At 41.6% G+C, this 22,173-nt stretch overlaps 1 protein-coding gene across 1 annotated transcript; it reads right to left on the bottom strand.

The window, feature by feature from the left end:
• Nucleotides 1-1,917: 1,917 nt before the first annotated feature.
• On the bottom strand, nucleotides 1,918-20,971 carry lpcat3 (lysophosphatidylcholine acyltransferase 3). The gene is made up of 13 exons (XM_066712161.1): nucleotides 20,739-20,971; nucleotides 19,288-19,395; nucleotides 13,275-13,381; nucleotides 9,755-9,848; nucleotides 9,351-9,388; nucleotides 8,309-8,487; nucleotides 7,845-7,953; nucleotides 7,249-7,335; nucleotides 6,809-6,975; nucleotides 6,281-6,428; nucleotides 5,460-5,618; nucleotides 4,514-4,635; nucleotides 1,918-4,368 (listed from the first exon to the last, which is right to left on the bottom strand). The coding sequence occupies exons 1-12, from the start codon at nucleotides 20,821-20,823 to the stop codon at nucleotides 4,516-4,518; spliced, it is 1,401 nt and encodes a 466-aa protein (XP_066568258.1). The 5' UTR covers nucleotides 20,824-20,971; the 3' UTR covers nucleotides 1,918-4,368; nucleotides 4,514-4,515.
• Nucleotides 20,972-22,173: the final 1,202 nt, after the last annotated feature.

Here is a 22,173-nt window from a genome sequence, read left to right as displayed (position 1 = left end):
ACTTTGTAAAAAAAAACTCCCCATGTAAAACATATATTCAGTGTACGAGACACTGTACTTTGAAAATCATTTCTGTAAATGTCTGTCACTATCTGTACAATTCCTAAATGTATATTTACTGTATTTCTTGCTCCCCACTGCCCTGTTCTTGAGCACTGGACCCTTCTGTAATTTCTTTGACAGTACTTTGCCAATAAAGCTTCACTGATTTTGAATTGATAGACACAATGACAAACAGCCCGACACACAGACACACTAATGCACTCAAACTCCATCCACTGTTCACACCCCTCCCTCCCCCTCAGCCTTTCCAGACTGCAAAATGACGTCACCCTCTCTCTCTCTCTCTCTCTCTCTCTCTTTTTCATCCCCAATAAAAAGACAGAGAGAGAGATACAGAAAAACAGAGAAGCTGCAAAAGGAGGATGGAGATCAAGACAGTGAGGGAGTTGCAGAATTTCATAAGGGAGATGAAGAAAAACTGATAGAATGTAGAGAGATTATACAAAGTCCCCCCTCTTCTCCAAACACAGTGAAATAGCCAACTTTACCTCATATGACACCCCCATCTTATTTTCCTCTTTCCCTCTCCCAGTGCAGTGTTCATATAGGCCTAGGCCCTAAGCCATGGACCCCCAGAGATTCATTTTCTCCTACATACCATCCATAGTTTTTTAGTTTTTCTCTCCTCCGTGCCTAAATGGTTTAACTCAAATGTTCACTCACTTTATTCTAGATCATGTAAAATGTTTACAAGTCTATATTTTTATTTTATGTTATTTTTGTATTTTATTTTACTGCACGTTTGTCGTATGTTTACCAGTCTGTAAAGCACTCTGTGGCTACCCTGCGAAGGGCGCTATACAAATAAAAATTGATTGATTGATTGATTGATATAAGGGATAAGGGATTGATAAGCATAAACTGGTTGGTATTAATTCCCTGTAGTGTCCAGTCAGTCAGTCAGTCAGTGTTAATGTGCTATAGTGTCCAGTCAGTCAGTCAGTGTTAATGTGCTGTAGTGTCCAGTCAGTCAGTCAGTGTTAATGTACTGTAGTGTCCAGTCAGTCAGTCAGTGTTAATGTGCTGTAGTGTCCAGTCAGTCAGTGTTAATGTACTGCAGTGTCCAGTCAGTCAGTCAGTGTTAATGTGCTGTAGTGTCCAGTCAGTCAATCAGTGTTAATGTACTGTAGTGTCCAGTCAGTCAGTCAGTGTTAATGTACTGTAGTGTCCAGTCAGTCAGTGTTAATGTACTGTAGTGTCCAGTCAGTCAGTCAGTGTTAATGTGCTGTAGTGTCCAGTAAGTCAGTGTTAATGTACTGCAGTGTCCAGTCAGTCAGTCAGTGTTAATGTGCTGTAGTGTCCAGTCAGTCAGTCAGTGTTAATGTACTGTAGTGTCCAGTCAGTCAGTCAGTGTTAATGTACTGTAGTGTCCAGTCAGTCAGTCAGTGTTAATGTGCTGTAGTGTCCAGTCAGTCAATCAGTGTTAATGTACTGTAGTGTCCAGTCAGTCAGTGTTAATGTACTGTAGTGTCCAGTCGGTCAGTGTTAATGTGCTGTAGTGTCCAGTCAGTCAGTCAGTCAGTGTTAATGTGCTGTAGTGTCCAGTCAGTCAATCAGTGTTAATGTACTGTAGTGTCCAGTCAGTCAGGTGGATGGTTGATGTGCACTTATTAACCATCTTTCTCGATGCAGTGTTATTGTACTGTATCAGTCAAATTAGTCACTCGATGAGTAACAGTGTTAGCAAGACCTGGGATCAGTTACAATCATGTAAATGCAGGTATTAGTAGTGTAGAAGTATTACATGTGTTAGTAGTAGCAGTAGTAATATAAATAGTGGAAGTAATCACAATAGCTGTAGTAATAGCAATACTGGTCCTAGTCTGTCATTCTCTGTTAACACACAGTAGACAATTGTTTTACAATCAAGTTATTTTATTAATATAAAAACTCAAAAAAGTTCTCAATTTCAATTTTGTCAACTTTTGGTAACAATAAGGCAAAACAGGTGAGGACAATAATCAATATTAATTATTATCCCTCTATTAAAATGAATATTATTTGTATTATTGTATATATTTATCATCACAGTGAGTTACAGTTCCCCTGCTGTGCCTGTACAGAGTGAGGGGGGGGGGCTGTCTCAATGGAATCAAATGTATTATTAATTATTATTTATTATTATTATTATTATTATTATTATTATTATAATTAAGTACAATGCGGAGGTCAGAGGTGACTTGCAGCAGTTTTGGTCAGGAGTTTTTTGCATGTCGTCGTTTGCCGTCCTGACGCCGCCCCTTCTAAGCCACTTCCTTTGTGAGAATTTCCTATCTTATTTACAAATGTCATCACACCCCTAAAAAACAAAACACCCCCCCAAAACAAAAACCACAAAATATATATATTGGCAAAAATGGTCTTCAGAAAAACAGGAAGAGTGAGAAAGGAGGGAATGAAGGAGAAGGAGTGATACAGGAGATGAGAGAGGTGAAGAAAAGGTCAGAAATTGAGAGAGTGAGGAGATGAGGGGTGAAGGGAGAGTGAAAGGGAAAAGAGGAAAAAAAAAAAAAAAAAAAAAAAAGATACATACATCCCTTATGTAGACCTGCTGTTTCGGTCGGTATAAGACAAACAACCAAAAAAAAAAACGTAAGACTCCAAACAAACTAAAAAAGACAATTAAAACAATTAGAAAACCAACAGATCCCATTAGTATGCTGCCCAATTAGTCATTATCAAGTCATTACAAAAACGTCACTGTGAACATTCAGTAGAAACAGAAGGCAATTGTGGAGAGAGTGTGTGTGTGTGTGTGTGTGTATGCATGTGCGTGTGTATAGTGTGCTATAAAAAAAGTGTGCATTACAGATGTATATATACAGTACAGTTCCGTCTCTGCATTACAGCTGTATATAAATAGTACAAAACAGTATCTGTATTACAGGAGAATATTTATAGTAAAGTACAGTGTAATACAGGTGTATATATACAGTACAGTCTCTGTAATACAGGTGTATATGTACAATACAGTATAGTACAGGGGCTCAATCAGTGTACTGAATATGTACAGAGAAAATGTGTCCATTGTAATTGGGGCTTTCTGGGGACAGTTGGAACCAATTAAAAGTTAATAAGTTAAAATAAAAGATGGCAGTGCAGTGCAGTCCAGTCCCCAGACACACACACAGACACACACACAGACACACACACAGACACACACACAACCTCTGTATTTATACACTGTATCAACAAGCAGACTGGGTCCAACCTGCACTCCATCCTTCTCTCTGTCTGCTGCACTGTATTGTAGCAGAACAGCTGTGTGGAGGTGAAGGGGTCCTGGCAAGGCTTGTATAGCAGTATTGTGCAGCACACAACAGTAAGGTAGAGCAGAGCATAGCGTTGTATAACAGTGTAGCACACCACAACGGAGTATAGGACAATACAGTATAGTACAATAGTGCAGTACCGTGTAGATGAATATTGCAGTGCTGTATTATAGTGAAGTAGTACAGTACAGACTATAAAGTACTGTGCTGGACTATATTGTTCTGAACTGGATTGTATGGCACTACATACTGTATTATATTTTATTGGATTGCAGTAAACCATGTTAGATTGTATTTCAGTATACTATACAATATTAAACTAAAGAAACCAGCACTGTGCTGTACTGCACTACAACATACCACACTGCACTGTATTACATTTTACAACACTGCCCCCTGCTACATTATATCACACTTTAATATAGTAATACACTAGATTGTACCGTATCAGATTGTTCTGTAATATAACCATCTACTTCTTTTCACTATACTACACTAGAATTCAGTGTATTGTAGTATAAAACACTACACTAGATTGTACTTTACAGTGATGTAGTTTACTATTTCCTTTTAGTATCATAAAGTACACTATTGCATTATACAATATACTACATGACACTAATGTACTGCATTGCATCATTGTACACTACATTGCACTGTACTGCAGATTATATTACACTATGATAAACTACATCGCTTTGTCCTACACTCTCATGGTATTACACTATAGTACTGTACATAACTATTACACTGCTATGTGAAAGATATTGTGCACAGATGGCTTTAGTGGCATTGGTTGCAGTCCCTGAACTGATGGTAACACAGTGTATAAATGTTAAAAATGTATTCATTTAAAAAACCCTAATTACAGTGAGATAACAAGGGAGTGGCACTGCGGTTTAGAGTCGTTTTGTCATTTTTTGTTTCAATTATTTGTTTCCTTCCTCAAACAAAAAATATACAGATTTATATATATATTTATATTAAAACATAAAAAATATATTCTGGTCGCAGTAACGGCAGCTTCAGTGGCCTGAGAGAGAGAGAGAGAGAGAGAGAGAGAGATGGTTAATAATGTACAATTTCACTGACAGTACGTACTGACTCCAACTGAGTAACACACAGAGAGAGACAAAGAGACACAAAGACATACTGACTCCTAGACGTGTGCTCTGTACCTCTATTCTTTTTTTTTCTCACTCTCTCTCTTCTTGGGCACCAGTGCTCGGCGGAGATATGGCATGATCAGGAAGGCGGACAAGAAGAAGACATGACCACAGAAATACACAGAGGAGTACACCTGAGAGGTGGAGAGAAACAGCGTGAGCAACTTTATTATTGTCATGTCTTCACCCCACACTTCCCAAGTTCGCCACCAGAGGTCATCTCCTCCTGTATTCTAGCTCCGTCTCTGACATAACATTCCTAAGCACCATGTGCATTTAGCTTAATTGACCCTCTTCTCCCATTCGTTCAGCACACCAATCCACTCTTTTCTGCTTCCCTCTGCTCTGAGTATATAGACCCCTTTGTTGCCCACAGTGTGTGAAGTCGTTTGCTTTCAGTAACAATTCTGAGAGTTTCTTCCTGCGCACGCTTATTCTCTCGACTCCCGAATCTTGGAATCTCCCTTGTTACTCCCGTTTGCCTGTTCTTTGACTTCTTGCCTGTTTTCATGACCACAACTCTTGGATTTTCCTAATTGCTCGGTTTTGCCAGTTCTTGACCCTTACCCTTTTCCAACCTGTCCTATCTGCTCTGTTTTCACTCTGCACTTGGGTCCTAGATCCTTGGCTTTGAAGGGGTCTGCTAGCATTACCTTTGTTAGTTACAATTATTAAATGATAGTCTTTAAATAGTAATTAAATAAAGTGTACAAAACAATATCTATAGTGTGACAGGAGCTCCTACTGGATCATTCCCAGTACAGCAGCTGGTCCATGTCTGAAGGAGACTCCACTAAACGTCATGATGGCGATACAATGTGATTCAATAACTTCAAATGCTTTAAATACATGTCTTGTCAGAACATACATTTTGATTTATGCCCCTTCTCCTCCAACACTCTCCTTCCCTCCCCTCCCATCCTCACACACACCCCCACGCCATCCACACCCCTCGTACCCGAAGCCACTTGTCGTAGGTGAAGAGGCAGAAGGGGATGAGGGGATAGCCCATGAAGAGCCAGTGCAGGAACTGCTGGACTCCGTACACCAGTGGATACAGAACTGGATTCTGAGACACGCTGGTCAGAACTGGGCTGTCCTTCACCAGGGCCAGGGCCTGAGAGAGAGAGAGAGAGATGGGTTATTCACCCATGTGTTATGATAAACTCTAGAGAGAAGAAGAGAGATGCAGATAGACAGACAGGGAGAATGAGTCTGTGTGTGGGTAGTTACCTGTCTTTCTGTAGTGTCCGTGTTGAATGCCAGCAAGAAGCAGACCAGAGAGAGGGGGGAGTGGGAGGTGGAAGAGAGAGAGAAAGAGAAAGAGGGAGAGAGAGAGAGACACATACAGACAGACAGTGGAAGAGAGAGGAGAGATGAGGCCTTAGTGGACAAAGAACTCCAAGAAGGGTCACATCAGAGAGAGAGAGAGAGAGAGAGAGAGAGAGAGAGAGAGAGAGAGAGACTGTCAGATACACAGAGACAAAGAGAAAGATAGATTAAGTAAGAGAGGTAAAGTTAAACCATGAGATAGATTAGATACCCGACTTCCTGCATGCTGACTTCAGTTAGAAGAGAGAGAGACAGACACAGTAAGAGACAGACGCACTAACTGCTGCACACCGACACAGTGAGAGGGGTAAGAGTGACCGACCACTGTCTCTGTGGTGATGACGACAAACTTCAGGGAGAAACCACTGAGAAGAAAGATAGAGGAAGAGAGACAGACCTGGACAAACACTGACAGACAAACACGGGGACAAAGAGACCAGCCCTGACCTGTCTCTCCACAGTGACGATGATGAACTCCAAAGAGAAGCAGAGGAGGTAGCCAGAGTGCAGGCCGTGCCACAGGGCGAGGAAGAGAAGGGTGACGGCCTGAGACGCCATCTTACTGCCCAGGAAGCGCAGCCGCTTGAACACATGTCTGCAAAAACAGCACAGGATGGTCCGATGGTCCCAGAGTGCAACGGGGAAGCACAGCCATTCAGATACACACTGAAGAAGGGGCAGAAGCTCATGATTATGGAATACTATCAATAAAAGAGATCTACCCTCATGCATCAGGGTAACATAGACATTGGAAACAAACTGGAACATGGCAAGTGCTGATGGGAGGTGTAGTTTTAGGTGTTGAAGCTCAGTATGTGTTGTAAGGTTAGAGGACTGGAGAAGAATTCAAACTGCAGCCCCCATAATGCATCAAACCAATACACACTGAAGAGGGGCAAAGGCTCCTGGGAGATGCAACTGAGGCACCCTGAGAGGGGCTGCTGGGACTAGTTGTAATTTAAATTTTCCATCTACCTGGCCACCCAGGCGTTGGTGTTGATGTTGAAGGCGTTGATGGTGCCAGTGAACAGGGGTGTGGTCTCGTACTGCCACACGCGCATGTTGGCACATGCGTCCCACTGGACCTCCCCGCTGGCATCATGCCCGTTATAGCCCAGCCCAGACAGGATACACACGCCCTCCTGCACACAGGGCCAGAGAGACTGAGTTAATACAGTGCTACAGTACACTGGCACTGCACTGAGAGAGCGGCGAGAGTCAGAGACGCACACGAAGACTCACACCCAATGCGAGCGCAGACACACAAGCACACAGGCTCCTGCCATATGTGAGAGTCAGACACACACACTTGCACACTATATACAGTTAAATACACAGACCCCACACAGACCCCACACAGACCCCACACAGACCCCACACAGACCCCACACAGACCCCACACAGACAGCACTGACCGCAATGACCCAGCAGCTGACATATTTATACAGTGTGATTTTCCCCCACAGCAGGATGTACACACACCGATACAGGAATGGCTGAGCCTGAAACACAAACACACAAAGCACCGTCACTGCCATGAGTGTTAAGAATGACAATAATAATATTAAATCATCATCATCATCTTCTTCATCCACTATGGCACCAGATTACCTCAAGTCAAATGCATCCATAACAATTCTTTACCCCCTAGGGTTCAATGCAAGTGGAGAATGGCAGAAGACAGTGCTACTTCTGTTGGATTGGATGAGACACAGTTAATTGAAATCCCACACTATTTCATGATGGACTATTTTAGGAGCACTAATATACTGAATTTATTTTTGCAGTTACTGTAATACATTTAGTAAAAGGTGTAAATTTTGTGATAAATATATGTAACCCTAGGTATCAGCAGATTCTTCTTATTATAATGATGATACTGGTGATGATCATTCCCCAGCTGTGCTACAGGGAGAGGAACTACTCTCTCTCACTGCATTACTATATTGTTAGTTATTTATTTTTTTTACTGCAGCTGGATAAGGGTGGGTAGATTGATGACATCACTCACCTCATACTCCTCGGTTAAGAAGAAGCTGTCTGGGAAGTAGGGACTGCCGATGGTGTAGACTGACAGACAGAGCAGGCCCAGAGAGAATCTCTTAACGGCGGGCATGATGCTGGTGGACAGGGGGACAGAAAACTGTCAATCAGTGGGGGCTCAGCGAGGCCAGTGGAGCATGGGGGGGTTAGGTAATTAATGAGTATTAAACAGAGCAGTTTTTCACTTCACTAATATATTGACTTTACAGTGTAGAGACATTCTCTACAACAGCCTTAAACTTAAGGAACAGTGAAGTGGATAATTAAGGGGGAACTTCAGTTCACAGGTTTATGCAACTGACCACAGGTGAGTTCAATTAGAATTTAGAGTAGAAGACAATGTGTGCAGGTGTGTGCATGTGTGTGTGTGTTAAAGAATTAAGAATGTGTCTGTGAGAGTGAGAGTATGTGGGAGTGTGTCAGAGCACATACCTGTTTGGTGGAAGCCCCGGGCTGTCCGTCAGCTCCCCAGCGATTAGCCTCTGGTAGCTGCGCAGGGTGAACTGCGGACCCACCAGGAAGCCCCCATAGAAGTAGGAGAAGCCATAGACCTCCAGCAGAGATGGAGGGCTGGGCAGGGCTGCCTGCTTCTGCTCGGCATTCAGCTGTGCCTGAGAGGGGAAGAGGGTTGGGGCGATGGGCAGAGAGAGAGAGAGAGAGAGAGAGAGAGAGAGAGAGAGAGAGTTACAGATAGTCTTCATGATTTACGGTCAGCACTGCACTGAACAAACACTGCACAGATAAGTGTGCATTTATCTTCCTAGACTTCTAGATATCTATCACTCTGTCACGATCTGTACCTCTTCTACAGTGCTGAGAGGGGGATGGGCTTGACTTGGTCTGTCTATGTATGAGGGTATTTATGACTGTACTCCTGTGTGTGTCCATCTGTGTGACTTGTGTGTCTGTCTGTCTGTGTGGATTTGTGTGTGTTTGCGTGTGCGTGCGCTTCAGGTGAACTGTTTGTATACAATTGTCCATAGGAGGACAACTGTTATAGCACCTTGTCAGTAAAGTCTAGGCTTTTCAATACATACAAAATAATTGTTCTTTCAGCGGGGTTTTGTAGTAAATGAGAGAGAGAGAGACAGAGGGAGGAAAGGAGGGTTAATACACTAGACTTTTACCTCAGTGTCTCCTTTGGCTGGAATTGATAGCACAGACAGAGAGAGAGAGAATCAGACCGAGAGAGAGAGACAAACAGACACAGAGAGAGAGACTGACAGATAGACACAGAGAGAGAAATTGACAGATGCACACAATCTGTCACACCCAGACAGACAGACTGACTGACTGACTGACTGCCCCAGAGAAACAACACAGACTGAGACACTTCCATTGAGAAAGTATAGGAGGGGGACACAGAGGGATGAGACTGAAGAGAGAGACGCATTAGTGAGGTCATGGGCACACTTCAGCAGCAGTCGTCAATCAATAGAGCCAGCCAATCAGCACACCCGAACTACACACTCACCACTTCCTTCCCTCCATCATAGTAGTCAAAAGCCAGACCTGTGGTAGAAAGAGAGTCATTATAATTATGATTATAATGAATACTATTCTTACTCGGTGTAATAGTGTTAGTGGAACATTCCTCAGCTTGTTTGTGGATTGTAATACTCCAGAGTCACAAAACTGTTGTAGCAGTTATTACTACTACTCATTGAAGGTAAGAATGTTATTGGGTGATTTACTTATTCAAATAAACATTGTTCACTAAACTAGACATTGATTAGTGCGGTCTCTAGTCACTTTGGTGAAACACTGATTTAGCCCAAAGAGGAAACAGGTGGCAGGGTGAACACTTTGGACTGCCATTGCATTGATTCCTCCTGGTGCCTGGAGCTCTACAGAGACAAGCAGCAGGGTCTGGTTTACCGATGAGTTTGAGGGTGAGCACACAGTGAGGCATCGTCCACTTAATATCGTACTGATCTGTGGCCGTGTAGTAATAACCCAGGAGCAGGTACATCTGAAGGGGGGGGAGGAGAAAGAGAAAGAAAGAAAAAAAGTGAGAGAGAGAGAAGTTATTACAGTTCAGTTCCCCCATTCCTTGTACTGTATTTGGATCATTTTGTATTGTATTTGCATTTATGTTGTATTGTACTTTATAGTACTGTGCTCTATAGCATCATATTGTAGTTGGATTGGACTGCACACTATAGACATTCATATTGTAATGTATTGTACTGTAGTGTTTATAACAAAGACCCTCTATCTAAACAAGATGGTCAACTCCACCTCTTTAACATGGGAACTTTCACTTTAGTCGGAGCAATGCGTTGTGGGAGCTGTGGTTCTCAACCGTAATAATTTGCTTACATTTGACTTTTTTAAATTGTGTAACTGATAAAAAGTAGGTTCCCTAATAAGATATACAGTTTTATTCTTAACTTTAAACCTCTACTGTTTAAATCAATTAAAATGGTCTCATTTATGAAATTAGTTAAATTAAGGGTGCAAATTAGTAATATGAAAGCTCGGTTGGAACAAAAACCAGCAGAGTGGGGCTCTTCCAGGACCAGGGCTAAGAACCACTGTTAAGAAAAAGATGCTTTTCTGTAAAAACTTGGACATCAGAAGAAACTCTTCTATCAGCACCTACAGAAGGTATTAACTGACAAATATATTTTAGCCTTTCATGTTAAATTGGGAAATAATTTTTCAGCTTTAATGCAAACTTTTGAACTTTGCACATCTGTAAGCAATTTCAAGAAATTCTTAACACTGCAGTGTTTGGTGAAATATGCATTTCTTCTCCATGAATCCTGCTTAAAGAGGGATGTTTTTGGAATGATTTTCAGGAGCAGAAAACAAAGTGCTTCATCAGGTTATACATGACTCTGGGGGCAACTTTAGGGGTAAAGTACAGCCTTGTTGGTTTGTTTCCGTCAGGTGGTTTTTAAAAGGTAGGTTGCTGTTTCAACAATGTATAAATGCTTTTTCAATGTAGGAACCCGCCTGTGTTATTTGCCCAGATATTGCTGGCCAGGGCTATTATGTGGGCATTGCAAGTCAAATGTACTGAATTTGGCAGTAAACCTCGAAGAATGTCATTGTATGCCTGTCATTGTATCTAGTCACATTATGAAAATTCAGAGGATCTTAAACATTTAACACCCTGTGCTGATTACAAGAAATTCGGAGACGGAAGATTAACAATCTGGCATTGTTGCCAAATATTACTTTCAGTTCAGAGGTATTTGATAGTTCTTGGAGAACATAGAAAATGTGCAAAACATATTGAGTCTACAAGTGTTTCTTGTACAAATGAGCAATTTGGGGTAGATATTCCCTTTTCAGTTGACGTTACGTTTGTTCAGAAATGCAGTTTGGAATTGTTATTTTCAGGGGAATATTACCACAAAAATGATTTCTGTGTCAAAGCAAAAAAATGCATGTTGTAAGCATTCATAACTTCTGTTTTTACTGGAGGAGGTCAATTAATAACTGTCAAATCTCTGCCTTTAGTTTTCTTCTGGTGATAAATGTCCGTCTATTGTTGACTTTTGAGTGTTGTCTAAAGATAAATTAGATAAAATTGTACAAAATTAATTATACCCCTTGTTGTACAGAATACCAGGTGTATATTGTTATGTGCATTTGCTCAATTACATTTGATTGCAATGTTTCTGACTACATGTTTAGGTCTCCCTATGTTTCTTTAAACACACTGATTGTGAATTAAATTACTATAGCTGGGGAGGATGCAGGGACATCTAGGTTTTTTCATGTACCGACTGTTAAAAATAATGCTAAATAATTATAATAATGAGTGTAAAACCAAATAAAAATGTATTTATTGTCTGAAGTCTGATGAAGGATTTTATAGTAATTTGAAAAAGGAAAAAAAAAAAAAAAAATTAGCCAATAGTTTGAGAAAATACATCGGTGCATTATCGGTGGAATATGTGCCGATACAGATATTTCTGGAAAAGACCAATATCGGCCGATACTATCGGTGCTCTGATAAATCTGTCGGGTCCTATAAAACAGTAAAGAAAAAGAAAAAAAAGATGGGTTTCATATGTAAATTGGCCACCAGTGGCATGGAAATTAGAAATTCATTTTGGAGGAACAGTATGAATACAATCCACACCAATCATGTCAGTTATGGATTATGCAAAAAAAAAATAGAATTAAGCATTTCTCAGTTAAACTGACTAGGGCTTGAGACCTTTTTAAGTGTTGCCTTTGGGTACTTGTACATTTTGAAGATAAACAATGAGAAAATAATAGTGGAGAAATTGTGTGTTGAGACATTAATTGCATTACAGACTTAATTTCTGATCTCAGCTGACAGGTAACACCGTTCCTGCCATTGAGAAAATACCTGAGCAATACTACTGATTTGATCAGGAGAGACTTCACCTTTATTTATTGAACGATTTATTTATTTATTTATCAGATGCCCTTACCCAGGGCAACTTACAGTTGTCACAAAATACACTTCTCAACAGGTTTACATAATACAGTAAAGTGCAATAAATGCAAAACACAATGTACAGCAATGTACAGTATTGTTAATTTGTACAAAATACAGTCCAGTGTGTGCAGTGTAGATCAGGCATAATTATCAGTCTTTATAGATTTATTTATTGAAGTGCAATTGGACTCAATTTGGCAACAATGTCAACAATGCCAGATTATAATGTTAATGTCTTTCCAGTTAAAAAATTATTTAAAATCCTGTATTGACTATGAAATGGTTAGTCACCCTGGATAAGGGTGTGCAATTAGTATCTGCAGAATACAACAGGAAACTGTTAACAACACTATCAGGTTATTCAATTTAACTAAAGTTATTATTTTTCATTTAGTAGTTATTTACTTATGAAGGAATGGAACCAGAAGACTACCTTCAAAGTTTTGTACACTGGGAACTATTGTACTTCACACTAACTTTCACATCATAAATTGGTAAATATGAAAACTAAACATTTATGACTGAGGCTGTAGGTGAAAGTGACCCAATGTTAGTTCACAAGCCAGTATGCCCGGCATTCCTAAGTGTGTGAGGTCAGGGGTAGCTACATAGGTCAGAGGTCAAAGTTCAATACAGGGATGAACGGTAAGTAGAGAGGACGTATTTCAGTGTATAGCTCAAAGTTCAATAAAAAAAAAGATCAGTGAAGGTCATAGTTCAGCACAGGGGTCATAGTTCAATATAGAGGTCATGGTAAAATAGCCCAACTGACAGGTTATTCTCCCTCAGCTACTAAACCTATATGTCTATATGTCTCTGTGTGAAAATTGCCTTCATTTCATTTTCCCTACCCACAAATGATAATAGGGGATGTCACTGGTGACTGTAGGATGCTATGACGGTCTGTATGAAGAAGACCGACAGAGAGAGACAGAGAGAGAAAGAGAAAGTAAAAGAAAAAAAAATACTCACCATCTGAAACAGCAAGCTGCTAACAACTCCTGTCAATGTCCTTCCCATGAGCCTCAGCATCAGGAACTGCACCATCACACAGACAACCGAGTGATGCATCCGAGAGCCTGAAAGACAGAACGAGTTGAATGCATACCCTACAGTCACTCCTAACACAGAGATGGATATAGACCCTAATAAAGTCCCTACAAACACTGAACACTGATTACAACAGTTCCTGATACAAATCCGACAGACACTTCTAACATAGAGATGAATACAGGCCCTAATACAGACCCTAGAGACACTCATAATACAGTGATTAATACACACTGTAATTATGACTGCAGAGATGCTGCAAACACATAGATCCTAATGACGATGCTACAGAAAATTCATAAAGAAAGATTAAAACAGACCCCGATATGGATTCCACAGACCTTCCTAAAACGGATATTAATACAGGCCGTAAAATAGTGACACAGTGGCATGTGAAATGTTTTAAACAGTAGTGCAGTTCTGTATTGTACCATACAATACTGAATTGTATTGTGCAATATTAAACTGTACAGTGCTGTGCGATACTATATTACATTGTACTGTGTGCTGCAGTGATTGTCTACCGCTGTATTAGAGTTCTGGGAAAACTCGTGCTACTGGTCTCACTGGTATAATTCAAGGAGCGTTAGTCAGGGCAAGCTGTGGAATCCAATAGAGGGGAGGGGCAGGGAGGGGCAAGAGAGAACGAAAGACAGAAAAAATGTTGGAATGGAGAGAGGGAGAGGGAGAGTGAGAGGGGGAGAAATGGGCAGTGAGGTGCAGAGCAAAAGCAAAAGAGGGACACAGGGCTAGAGTCAGAAAGACAGAGAAACAAAGTTACAGAGAGACCAACACAGAAGTATAGGAAAAGACCAAGACAGTGAGGTGCAGAGAAAGAGAGCAAGAGACAGATAGGCAGCTCCAGACAGAGAGAGACAGAGGAACATAGATATAGAGAGAGACAGATAAAGAGAGAAAGACAAGGAAACAGAAACAGAGAGAGAAAGAGAGATACACAGATACTAAACCTTCTGCACAGTCCATTTGGTTTGCATCCAAATTAAAGGAAGAAGGATGTTAGTGAGTGATTAAAACACCATCCCTCCATTCATTCATCCCTCCATCTCTCACCTCCAAAACTCAGTGCCTAAACAATGCATCCATTACAATCACTAATGTATTACAATCACTAATCACATGTATATTAAACACTGTATAATAAAAATATAGGCATAATAAACCCTATACACTTTTTAGTGGAAAGTATTAACCCCCTTCATTTGAAAATGTTATTCCATGGCTCTTTTATTGCAATAGATAGTAAATTAAACTACATGTATCCATCAGTGGCATCTTTTCAGTATATTGTTGAAAACCTGATTCAGCACAGAGAGAAAACTGTAAATATTCTAATTGAGGGAGTTCAAGACAAGTCCACCTCTTCAATCCACTCTACACTTGAATTCCTTCAATTCAATTCCTTCAGCTGATCAATTATTACAAATGCAATTCCATCCCATTGTTCCAGTTTCACTTTCAGTGGTTTAAAAGGGAAGGGAAGCACTTTTTATATCCAGTTCTGTAGACATATCATAAATATATTGCCAGTAATAGTTGATTGTTTTTCAATTTGAAAAAACAAAAATATGTTTGCCACTGTACGTACATTGTATGTTCCTCCTTTCTAATTAAATCTCCGGTTGGCTACATTTAGGGCAATCCCGATCTGTGAAAGAGCAACACCGAGCAACGATGAGGAAGCACTGAACAAAAAAATAAATTAAAAGCATAAGGTGTGCATTCTGCATTGTACTGCAGACGGCTGTACAACTTTTTGTAACAGTGCATTATAACAGGGCCCTGCATTTTATGTGACCTGCAAGGTAGCCATGGAGTTTGCTTAATTAAACTACTTATTGATAAATCTCAACATGCCTTCAATCATCTCAATTAGTCTCAATGTGCATTGGGGCATTGATTAGGCAACAGCAGCTACCAACATTTATTTAAAGGGATGGTAAAAAAGTAATCTTCTGCAAATCAGCAATTTGGGGTAGAATTGCCCCCTCATTTATTACATGTTTGTTAAGAAACGCTAGTAGTTTGGGCTTATCATTTTTTCCCTGGGGAATATTAGAACAAACAAATGCCTGTCAAAGCAAAAATAACATCTTGTCAGCATTCATAATTTTCTTTACCCTTCACTTTATACTGGAGGAGGTCAATTAATAGATTCCAACCTTAGCCTTTGGTTTTGACTTGAGACTGTGCAGATAGATTACAAGTGCATTAAAAATTATACCCATCAGTGTACAGAATACCAGTTGTATATTGTTGCATGTATTAATTAAATGCCAAATGATAACAAAATCTACATGTTTAGGTCTATCAATGTTTATTCTAATCATAATTAGTTTATTTTTTCTAATTATTCAAACCCTATATATATATATATATATATATATATATATATATTTTAATTAATTCAGAATTCAATTACAATAACTGGGGAGGCTGCAGGGGCATCTAGGGCATAGCTATTGAATTAATAGGGGGAAAAAAGGCACAGAAAACACAGGGCCACATAGATGACCCAGAGAAGCTCTTCCAGATCAGCAGGGACACACGCACCCAGGGACACAAATGGAAATTGGGCTTCAAGGCATTCAAAACGGAAAACAGGACACACTCCTTTACACAGAGATGTATGTAAAAGTTTGCCGGCTTTTTTCCTGTTGCACCCCATTCACACCAATGCCGGAAAATTGGCAGCAAGAAGCCATTCACACAGAAAATGTCAGGTTAATATCATAACCCTGGTTCCCTGAAAAAGAAAGACAACCAAATGGGAGGAGCTTAATGACCTGCCAATCATGTAAAAACTTGTACCAAAGCTGCTCAATAGGGGCCCTGCTGGGAGGAAGAGTCCCACCCCTGTACCTGTGAAATGTCTCCTCCTCACCGTAGCAGTCTGCCATTTCTTCATCATGAAGGTCATCTAGCCAAGAGCCCCCAGAAGGGTAATTGTTGTCTTTCTTTTTCAGGGAACCAGGGTTATGATAATAACCTAACGTTCCCTTTCAAGTCAAAAGACAGCCATTACCTAATGGGAAGACTATACCAGAGCTATTGCGAAATCCGGACACCTGATTTAAGGCAATTCCCATCCTTGGCAAGCACAGCAGAGCCTCACGGTGCCTGAGGGCAAGCCGCCTGCAGGACCCGAGTGCTCAGCGTGGGGCGCACCTGGTCTGCAACATTCAGGTGGTAGAACTTTGAAAGTTTGATGACTGGAGCATGTCGCAGCATTACACAGGTCTTCCAGTGAGGCACCATGAAAAAGAGCCCACGACATGGCCTGTCCCCTTGTGGAGTGAACCGAGATGTGCTCTGGAATGGGAACCTTTGCATTTTAATAGATGAGAGACGGATCGCATCCACCACACAGTGAGCCGTCATTGTTTTGCCATCATAACTGTCTCGGACACTGGGATGCAATCAGGAGGAAGTGGCGGTGGGGAAGGCGTATAGCAATTCCCACAGCCACGGGTAAGCAAGGCGTCCACACCAGGGGACCCCCTCCTGCTTTCAGCACAGGGGCACAGAGTCGTTGCCCGAGTAGCAAGAGGTCAACTTGAGCTCATCCCAACATCTCCCAGATTTACTCTTAAGGACTCAATCTCCATTCCAAGCTGTTCGGTCCTCTCCAAGAGAGGAGGTCCAACGCTGTGTTGGACACACCTGGCAGGTGTATTGCCCTGATGTAGATTAGGCCCACAGAAGAAGTTTGCACACCACACAATGCAGTATGGGTGAGCGCATGCCCTCTCTTGTGATGGATTTGAGCCACAACTGTCATGTTGTCTGTACAGACTGTCCGTCTTCTGCATTGCAAGCATCACAAGAATAGAGCTGAACCGCATTCCCAAGAACACCACCGAATGCATGGGTTCAAGAGAGCTCTGCTCCATGTGAACTGAAAAACCCAGTGTAATCGTGTCATGTTGTATGACCTCTGTCATGTTTTCCAGGACTGCATCCACGCGTCCATGCAGGGCACCAGTGAGAGGCCGAACTGCAACAAGCAGAATCTTGGAAGGCAAGGCGTAGATATGTGCTGTGCGTTGGGAAGATTGGGACATGGAAGTAGGTGTCCCTGAGGTCTGTCAACGTGAACCAGTTGGCCAGTCAGACTAACTGGAAGATACGCTTTGCAGTCAACATGCGAAAGTTTATTTTCTTCAGAAACATGTTGAGACTCCTTGGATCGAGAATGGGCCTTAAGCCTCCGTCCTTCTTTGGCACTAGGAAGTACCATGAGTAGAACCCCTCTCGTGAGTTCTCTCGAGTTTTTCTTGCATTACTGCGATCTCCTGAGCCAGAGTTCTTGCCCTTTCTGGGCATCCGATAGTAGTGGTCAGCACTCCCCTGAGGAGGGGAGGGCCAGAATGAAAATGGAGGGCGTATCCATGGCTCTCTGGCTTTCGTCTCTGGGGACATTGCTATATTATAAATATAACTACATACATAACTATATTATTTTCAACCTCCGCACTGCCTCGACATGCAAGGACTTGACGCTGAATTTACCAGCAATCATTTTCCTGCTCCATTCACACAGACCCGTTGCAGGGAAATTGATGGCAACGATTTGCCGGCAATAACCCATTCACAGAGACCCTGCTGGCAACAAAATGCTGGCAATTGTTTCAGTGTGAATAGGGTTTTATTTATTTATTTTTAAAGGAAACTGCTTGTCCAAGTGTAACAGACTTCTGGTCATGACTACACCAGGTCTGATTTTTGTTGTTTTAATAGAACAACTTAATTCTAGAGTGATTATATAGCTCCATTTGAGACAGCGGGATTTTAAAGTTGCCTTTAAAGAGAGACATTGGCCTTTAAATCAAACATTACACCACTAAATTGAGTCCCACTGTACAGCAATACAAATCAATAATAGCTGATAACATTGTCGTATTCACCAGTCTTGATAATTTTTGTTGCGGTTGTTAGTGGGTATTAATACAGTGATGTCACTGTTTATCTGCTGATAATTCATAAAGAATCACAACAAAAGGCTTCAATACGAGTTCTCTCCTGATCAAATCATTTGTTGTTTTTTAAACAAATACCATTCAATTCTGATATGCATCATGCTCTGCTTCTTCTAATTCCTGGTGAACAGGAAGGAACATTCACACTATAATTGACTGCTCTGAGAATAGAACAGTTTTTCAAATACATTAAGCACACAATGGCAATGGTTTCATAAAATAGTATTGTTGCTTAGCAGAAAGCAGAAACTGCTTTAAAAATACTAACTCAGAATCACAGCGATTCATTATCAATTCCACGCTCAAACTAACTGGAACAGACCTCTGAATTTCAATTCAATTCAGAACAGACCCTCAACTAAACTACACCCACCTTTCTCCCCTCATTATGCACTGCCTCTTTTTCTCCCTCTCACACACTTATTCTCCAAAACAAATGCACACATTTTCTCACACAGAATAATCTCTCTCTCCCCCTCTTCAATGACCAGGGCTTCAAGGGCCTGAGCAGTCAATTCCTTTCCATGGATTATTAACCACGCAGTAACGGACGACTGTCCAGTTTCATGGTAGAAGGGAAAGTGTTGTTCAATATTACTCAGAATATTTGCCAGGTTGTGAAAGATGGGCTTATACTGACAACTTCTAAATATATAGTGTTATGTAGAATCCTCTAACAGGTTGTAGAGTAAACTGGGATATTAATGGTTATGGCTAATTATTCTATCTCTCAAACATACATTCTCTGTCCAAACAGTTTATTCAAACTCAAACTTAAATCTCTCACACACTGTTATTCTCACGGTCTCTCTTCCACATACTTACTTTCTCTCACACAAGTATTCTACATACATGTATTCTCTTAAGGAAATTGAGTTCATTCTCTCTACGATTCCCCTCTCCCTCTCCCATTCAAACCCCTATTTTCTCTCTCTTACCAAAGTTGAACGCAGCTAGACCCAGGCCGCTCAGCGTGTGGAAGAGGTGGATGAGTGAGGGCTCCCGGTAGAAGAGAAAACGCCTGTAGAAGAGAGCGAAGGGATAACCTGAGAGAGACAGAGAAACGTTTAATCAATTGAGTTAAAGCAAAAACACACACAAATAATAATGAGAGCAGTGCACTTACAGAGAGAGAGAGAGAGAGAGAGAGAGAGAGAGAGAGTGGGGTTAATACAGACACATTGACTGTGTAATTGAACTCTGCAATAATACACACAAAATTTGTGATCGCATTACAGCAGTGGTTCCCAATCTGGGTCCTGGAGGACCCCCTAACCTGCTGGTTTTTGTTCCAACCGAGTTCTCAATTACTTAATTGAACCCTTAATTGAACTAATAATTTCCTAAATCAGAGCCTTTTCATTATTGGTAGCAATGTATAAATAACTTATTAAATAACCTTTTATTTCACAATTTAATGAAACAAAACTAAGGAGATTGCCAGTTCAATTAAGATTAAAGTAAGTAATTGAGTGATCGGTTGGAACAAAAACCAGCAGCGTAGGGGCTCCTCCAGGACCCGAATTGAGAACCACTGCATTACAGGGAACTAAGGCAATAAGACAGGGGGATGAGACTTACAGTACAGTAACAATGTACAACCATAGTAGCAATTGTGGCAGTGGTGTGATTAAATGTATTTTACTAGTAGTAGTATTGAGGGTAACAATAATAATAATAGTAGTACATGCACAATACATACTAAGAGCAAGAGCTGTAGCAATACTTCTTAGTAGTAGCATCAGTATAACAGTAGTATTAGACTAGTTTAAATATTGATTATAGTGGCAGCACTGTTAGCAGTAGCAGTATTAGTGTCTTAGTAGTAGTAGTAGTAGTAGTAGTAGTAGTAGTAGTAGTAACAGCAATAGTAGCAACAGCAGAGTAAGAGTTAGCAACAGTATGGTCAGTGCCATTGATAATGTTGATCTTGCGATGTCAGCGACACGGAATCAGAGGATCTCTGTCGGTGTGTCAGAGCAAAGAGCAAACTCCACTCACTATCTGTGTGTGTGTGTGTGTGTGTGTACAGTGTGTGTGTGTACAGTGTGTGTGTACAGTGTGTGTGTGTGTGTACAGTGTGTGTGGTAGTAAACTTGTCAGGACAGTCACTGTGTCAGTAATACAAAATCATAACACGGAGTCTGCGAGTCGGAGTCCCGACAGCACCAGCGTGTCAGGCGTGAGTGTCGGCACAGTCAGGGTGTCATCATAGTCAGTGTCAGCGTGTCAGCACAGCCAGTGTCACGGTGTCACGGTGTCACGGTGTCAGTGCGCTCGGAGGGTCAGCTCGGTGTCGGGAGCCGGCCCGTGGGCCCGGGCTGGGGTCTGGCCGTGGGGCGGGCGGCTGGTGCGTGGGGGTGGGAGCCGTCCTTCATGTGTCACTCACCGGCCAGGATCGACAAGAGCAGCCGCAGCGCCGGCTCCGAGGCGCCTAGGCTCTCCGCTACACCTTTCAGCATGGCAGCCGCCATCTTTCTCGCTGGCGGAAGGAGAATCCTACTTCCGGATGAGATGTGCGTGTGTGTCGCTGCTCTGCGGGGCGTGGGATGATGGGATGATGGGATGATGGGATGATGCGGTGCGGCTGCCGTCCCTCTCTGCTCGGGTTTGACGTTCACGGCGCCTCCGCCTCGCCGCTGCCGCTGATATGAACTCTGTTCCCGGACCGCCCCTGCCCAGCCCTCCGCCCCTCTCCTGCTCCCCGCCCAGTGACAGGGAGAGATGTGTGCGTGTAGTAATGCCTGGATCATCATCATCATCACCGTCATCCTTGTTGTTATATAGAGAAGAGAGAAATGAACGGCTGGTCTGACCAGAGAGAGCAGTGCTCTGTGTCGGGGACAGACGCGGCCGCTGGTGCCGGAGAGGACAGGACAGGCAGGGGGTCTGTGGGCGAGATGACCAGTGGGCTGAAAATGCACATAAACAAACAGAGATGGATCAACAGGGTGTGCATGAAGATACAGAGGGACATTGTGCAAGAGAGTTTGCAATCAAGGCCAGATAAATAACTTGTTTCTTTATTAAAGCCAGTCGGAGAGCAACAAACCAAACTTAAACAATGAGCGTGCGGTTCAGGGAATTGCAACGGACAAGAACTGATTAGATGCGCATGATTATGATGATGATGATGATGATGATTTCTTGTCAGACGCCCTTATCCAGGGCGACTTACAACATAAGTGCAATACAAAGTGCAAAGCATGATCCATAGTTCGTCATTACATTATATTACAGATGCTAATGCTTTTGATTAACATTGTGCAATTAATAAACAGCCATTGAAAAGAGACAGTTTGCAGTTGCATGTGTGGATGATTGGTAAGGATAAGGGTGTCTGCTAAGAAATAATAATAGTAGAAGAAGATCAGTATCTCGACAACATCTCTGTGATCTACTTGTATGCAATAAAACGGCGGTTTATGGTTTAGTTTTATTCTACATATTTAGGCTTGTGTTAGATAGTCACTTTTTAATGAGTTAATTTTCTATTTGATGTATTTTGTTTTGCCGCCCTCCTCCTCCTCCAACACCTTGTAGGTTTAAAAGGCAGGTGCTTCTCGTTTAGTTTGAAGCTGTCAGCCTGAGACATTTGTTTAACGGTTCCTGTTACCGATTTTTTTGTTTGATTTAACTGGTTTTATTTAACTACTGTACATTGTATTTTAGCATTTGTATTACACTTGTAGTTTTTGGTGTGAGATCTAATTATAGTGCTCTCTAGCACCCCTGCCTGTAGTGCGGGGTACTATACTGCGTCCTAACATCTGTATTCGGCATTGGTAATACAGCTGGCAAACACAGCTAGTTGGACCAAATAG

Source organism: Amia ocellicauda, chromosome 1 (assembly GCF_036373705.1).
Source record: "Amia ocellicauda isolate fAmiCal2 chromosome 1, fAmiCal2.hap1, whole genome shotgun sequence".
In the NCBI taxonomy this organism is placed as follows: domain Eukaryota; kingdom Metazoa; phylum Chordata; class Actinopteri; order Amiiformes; family Amiidae; genus Amia; species Amia ocellicauda.
Note: the sequence above shows the minus strand (reverse complement) of the source record. Positions and strands in the feature narration are given on the sequence as shown.

What these genes read in the sequence shown, in the direction of transcription:
- lpcat3 (XM_066712161.1), bottom strand. Translation starts at nt 20,823, where the DNA reads ATGGCGGCTGCCATGCTGAAAGGTGTAGCGGAGAGCCTAGGCGCCTCG. An exon ending in ACCAACGCCTGGGTGGCCAG is followed by an intron (nt 6,429 to 6,808) that starts GTAGATGGAAAA and finishes CTGTTTTTGCAG; the next exon opens with ACATGTGTTCAAGCGGCTGC. An exon ending in CCTACGACAAGTGGCTTCGG is followed by an intron (nt 4,636 to 5,459) that starts GTACGAGGGGTG and finishes TCCACCTCTCAG; the next exon opens with GTGTACTCCTCTGTGTATTT.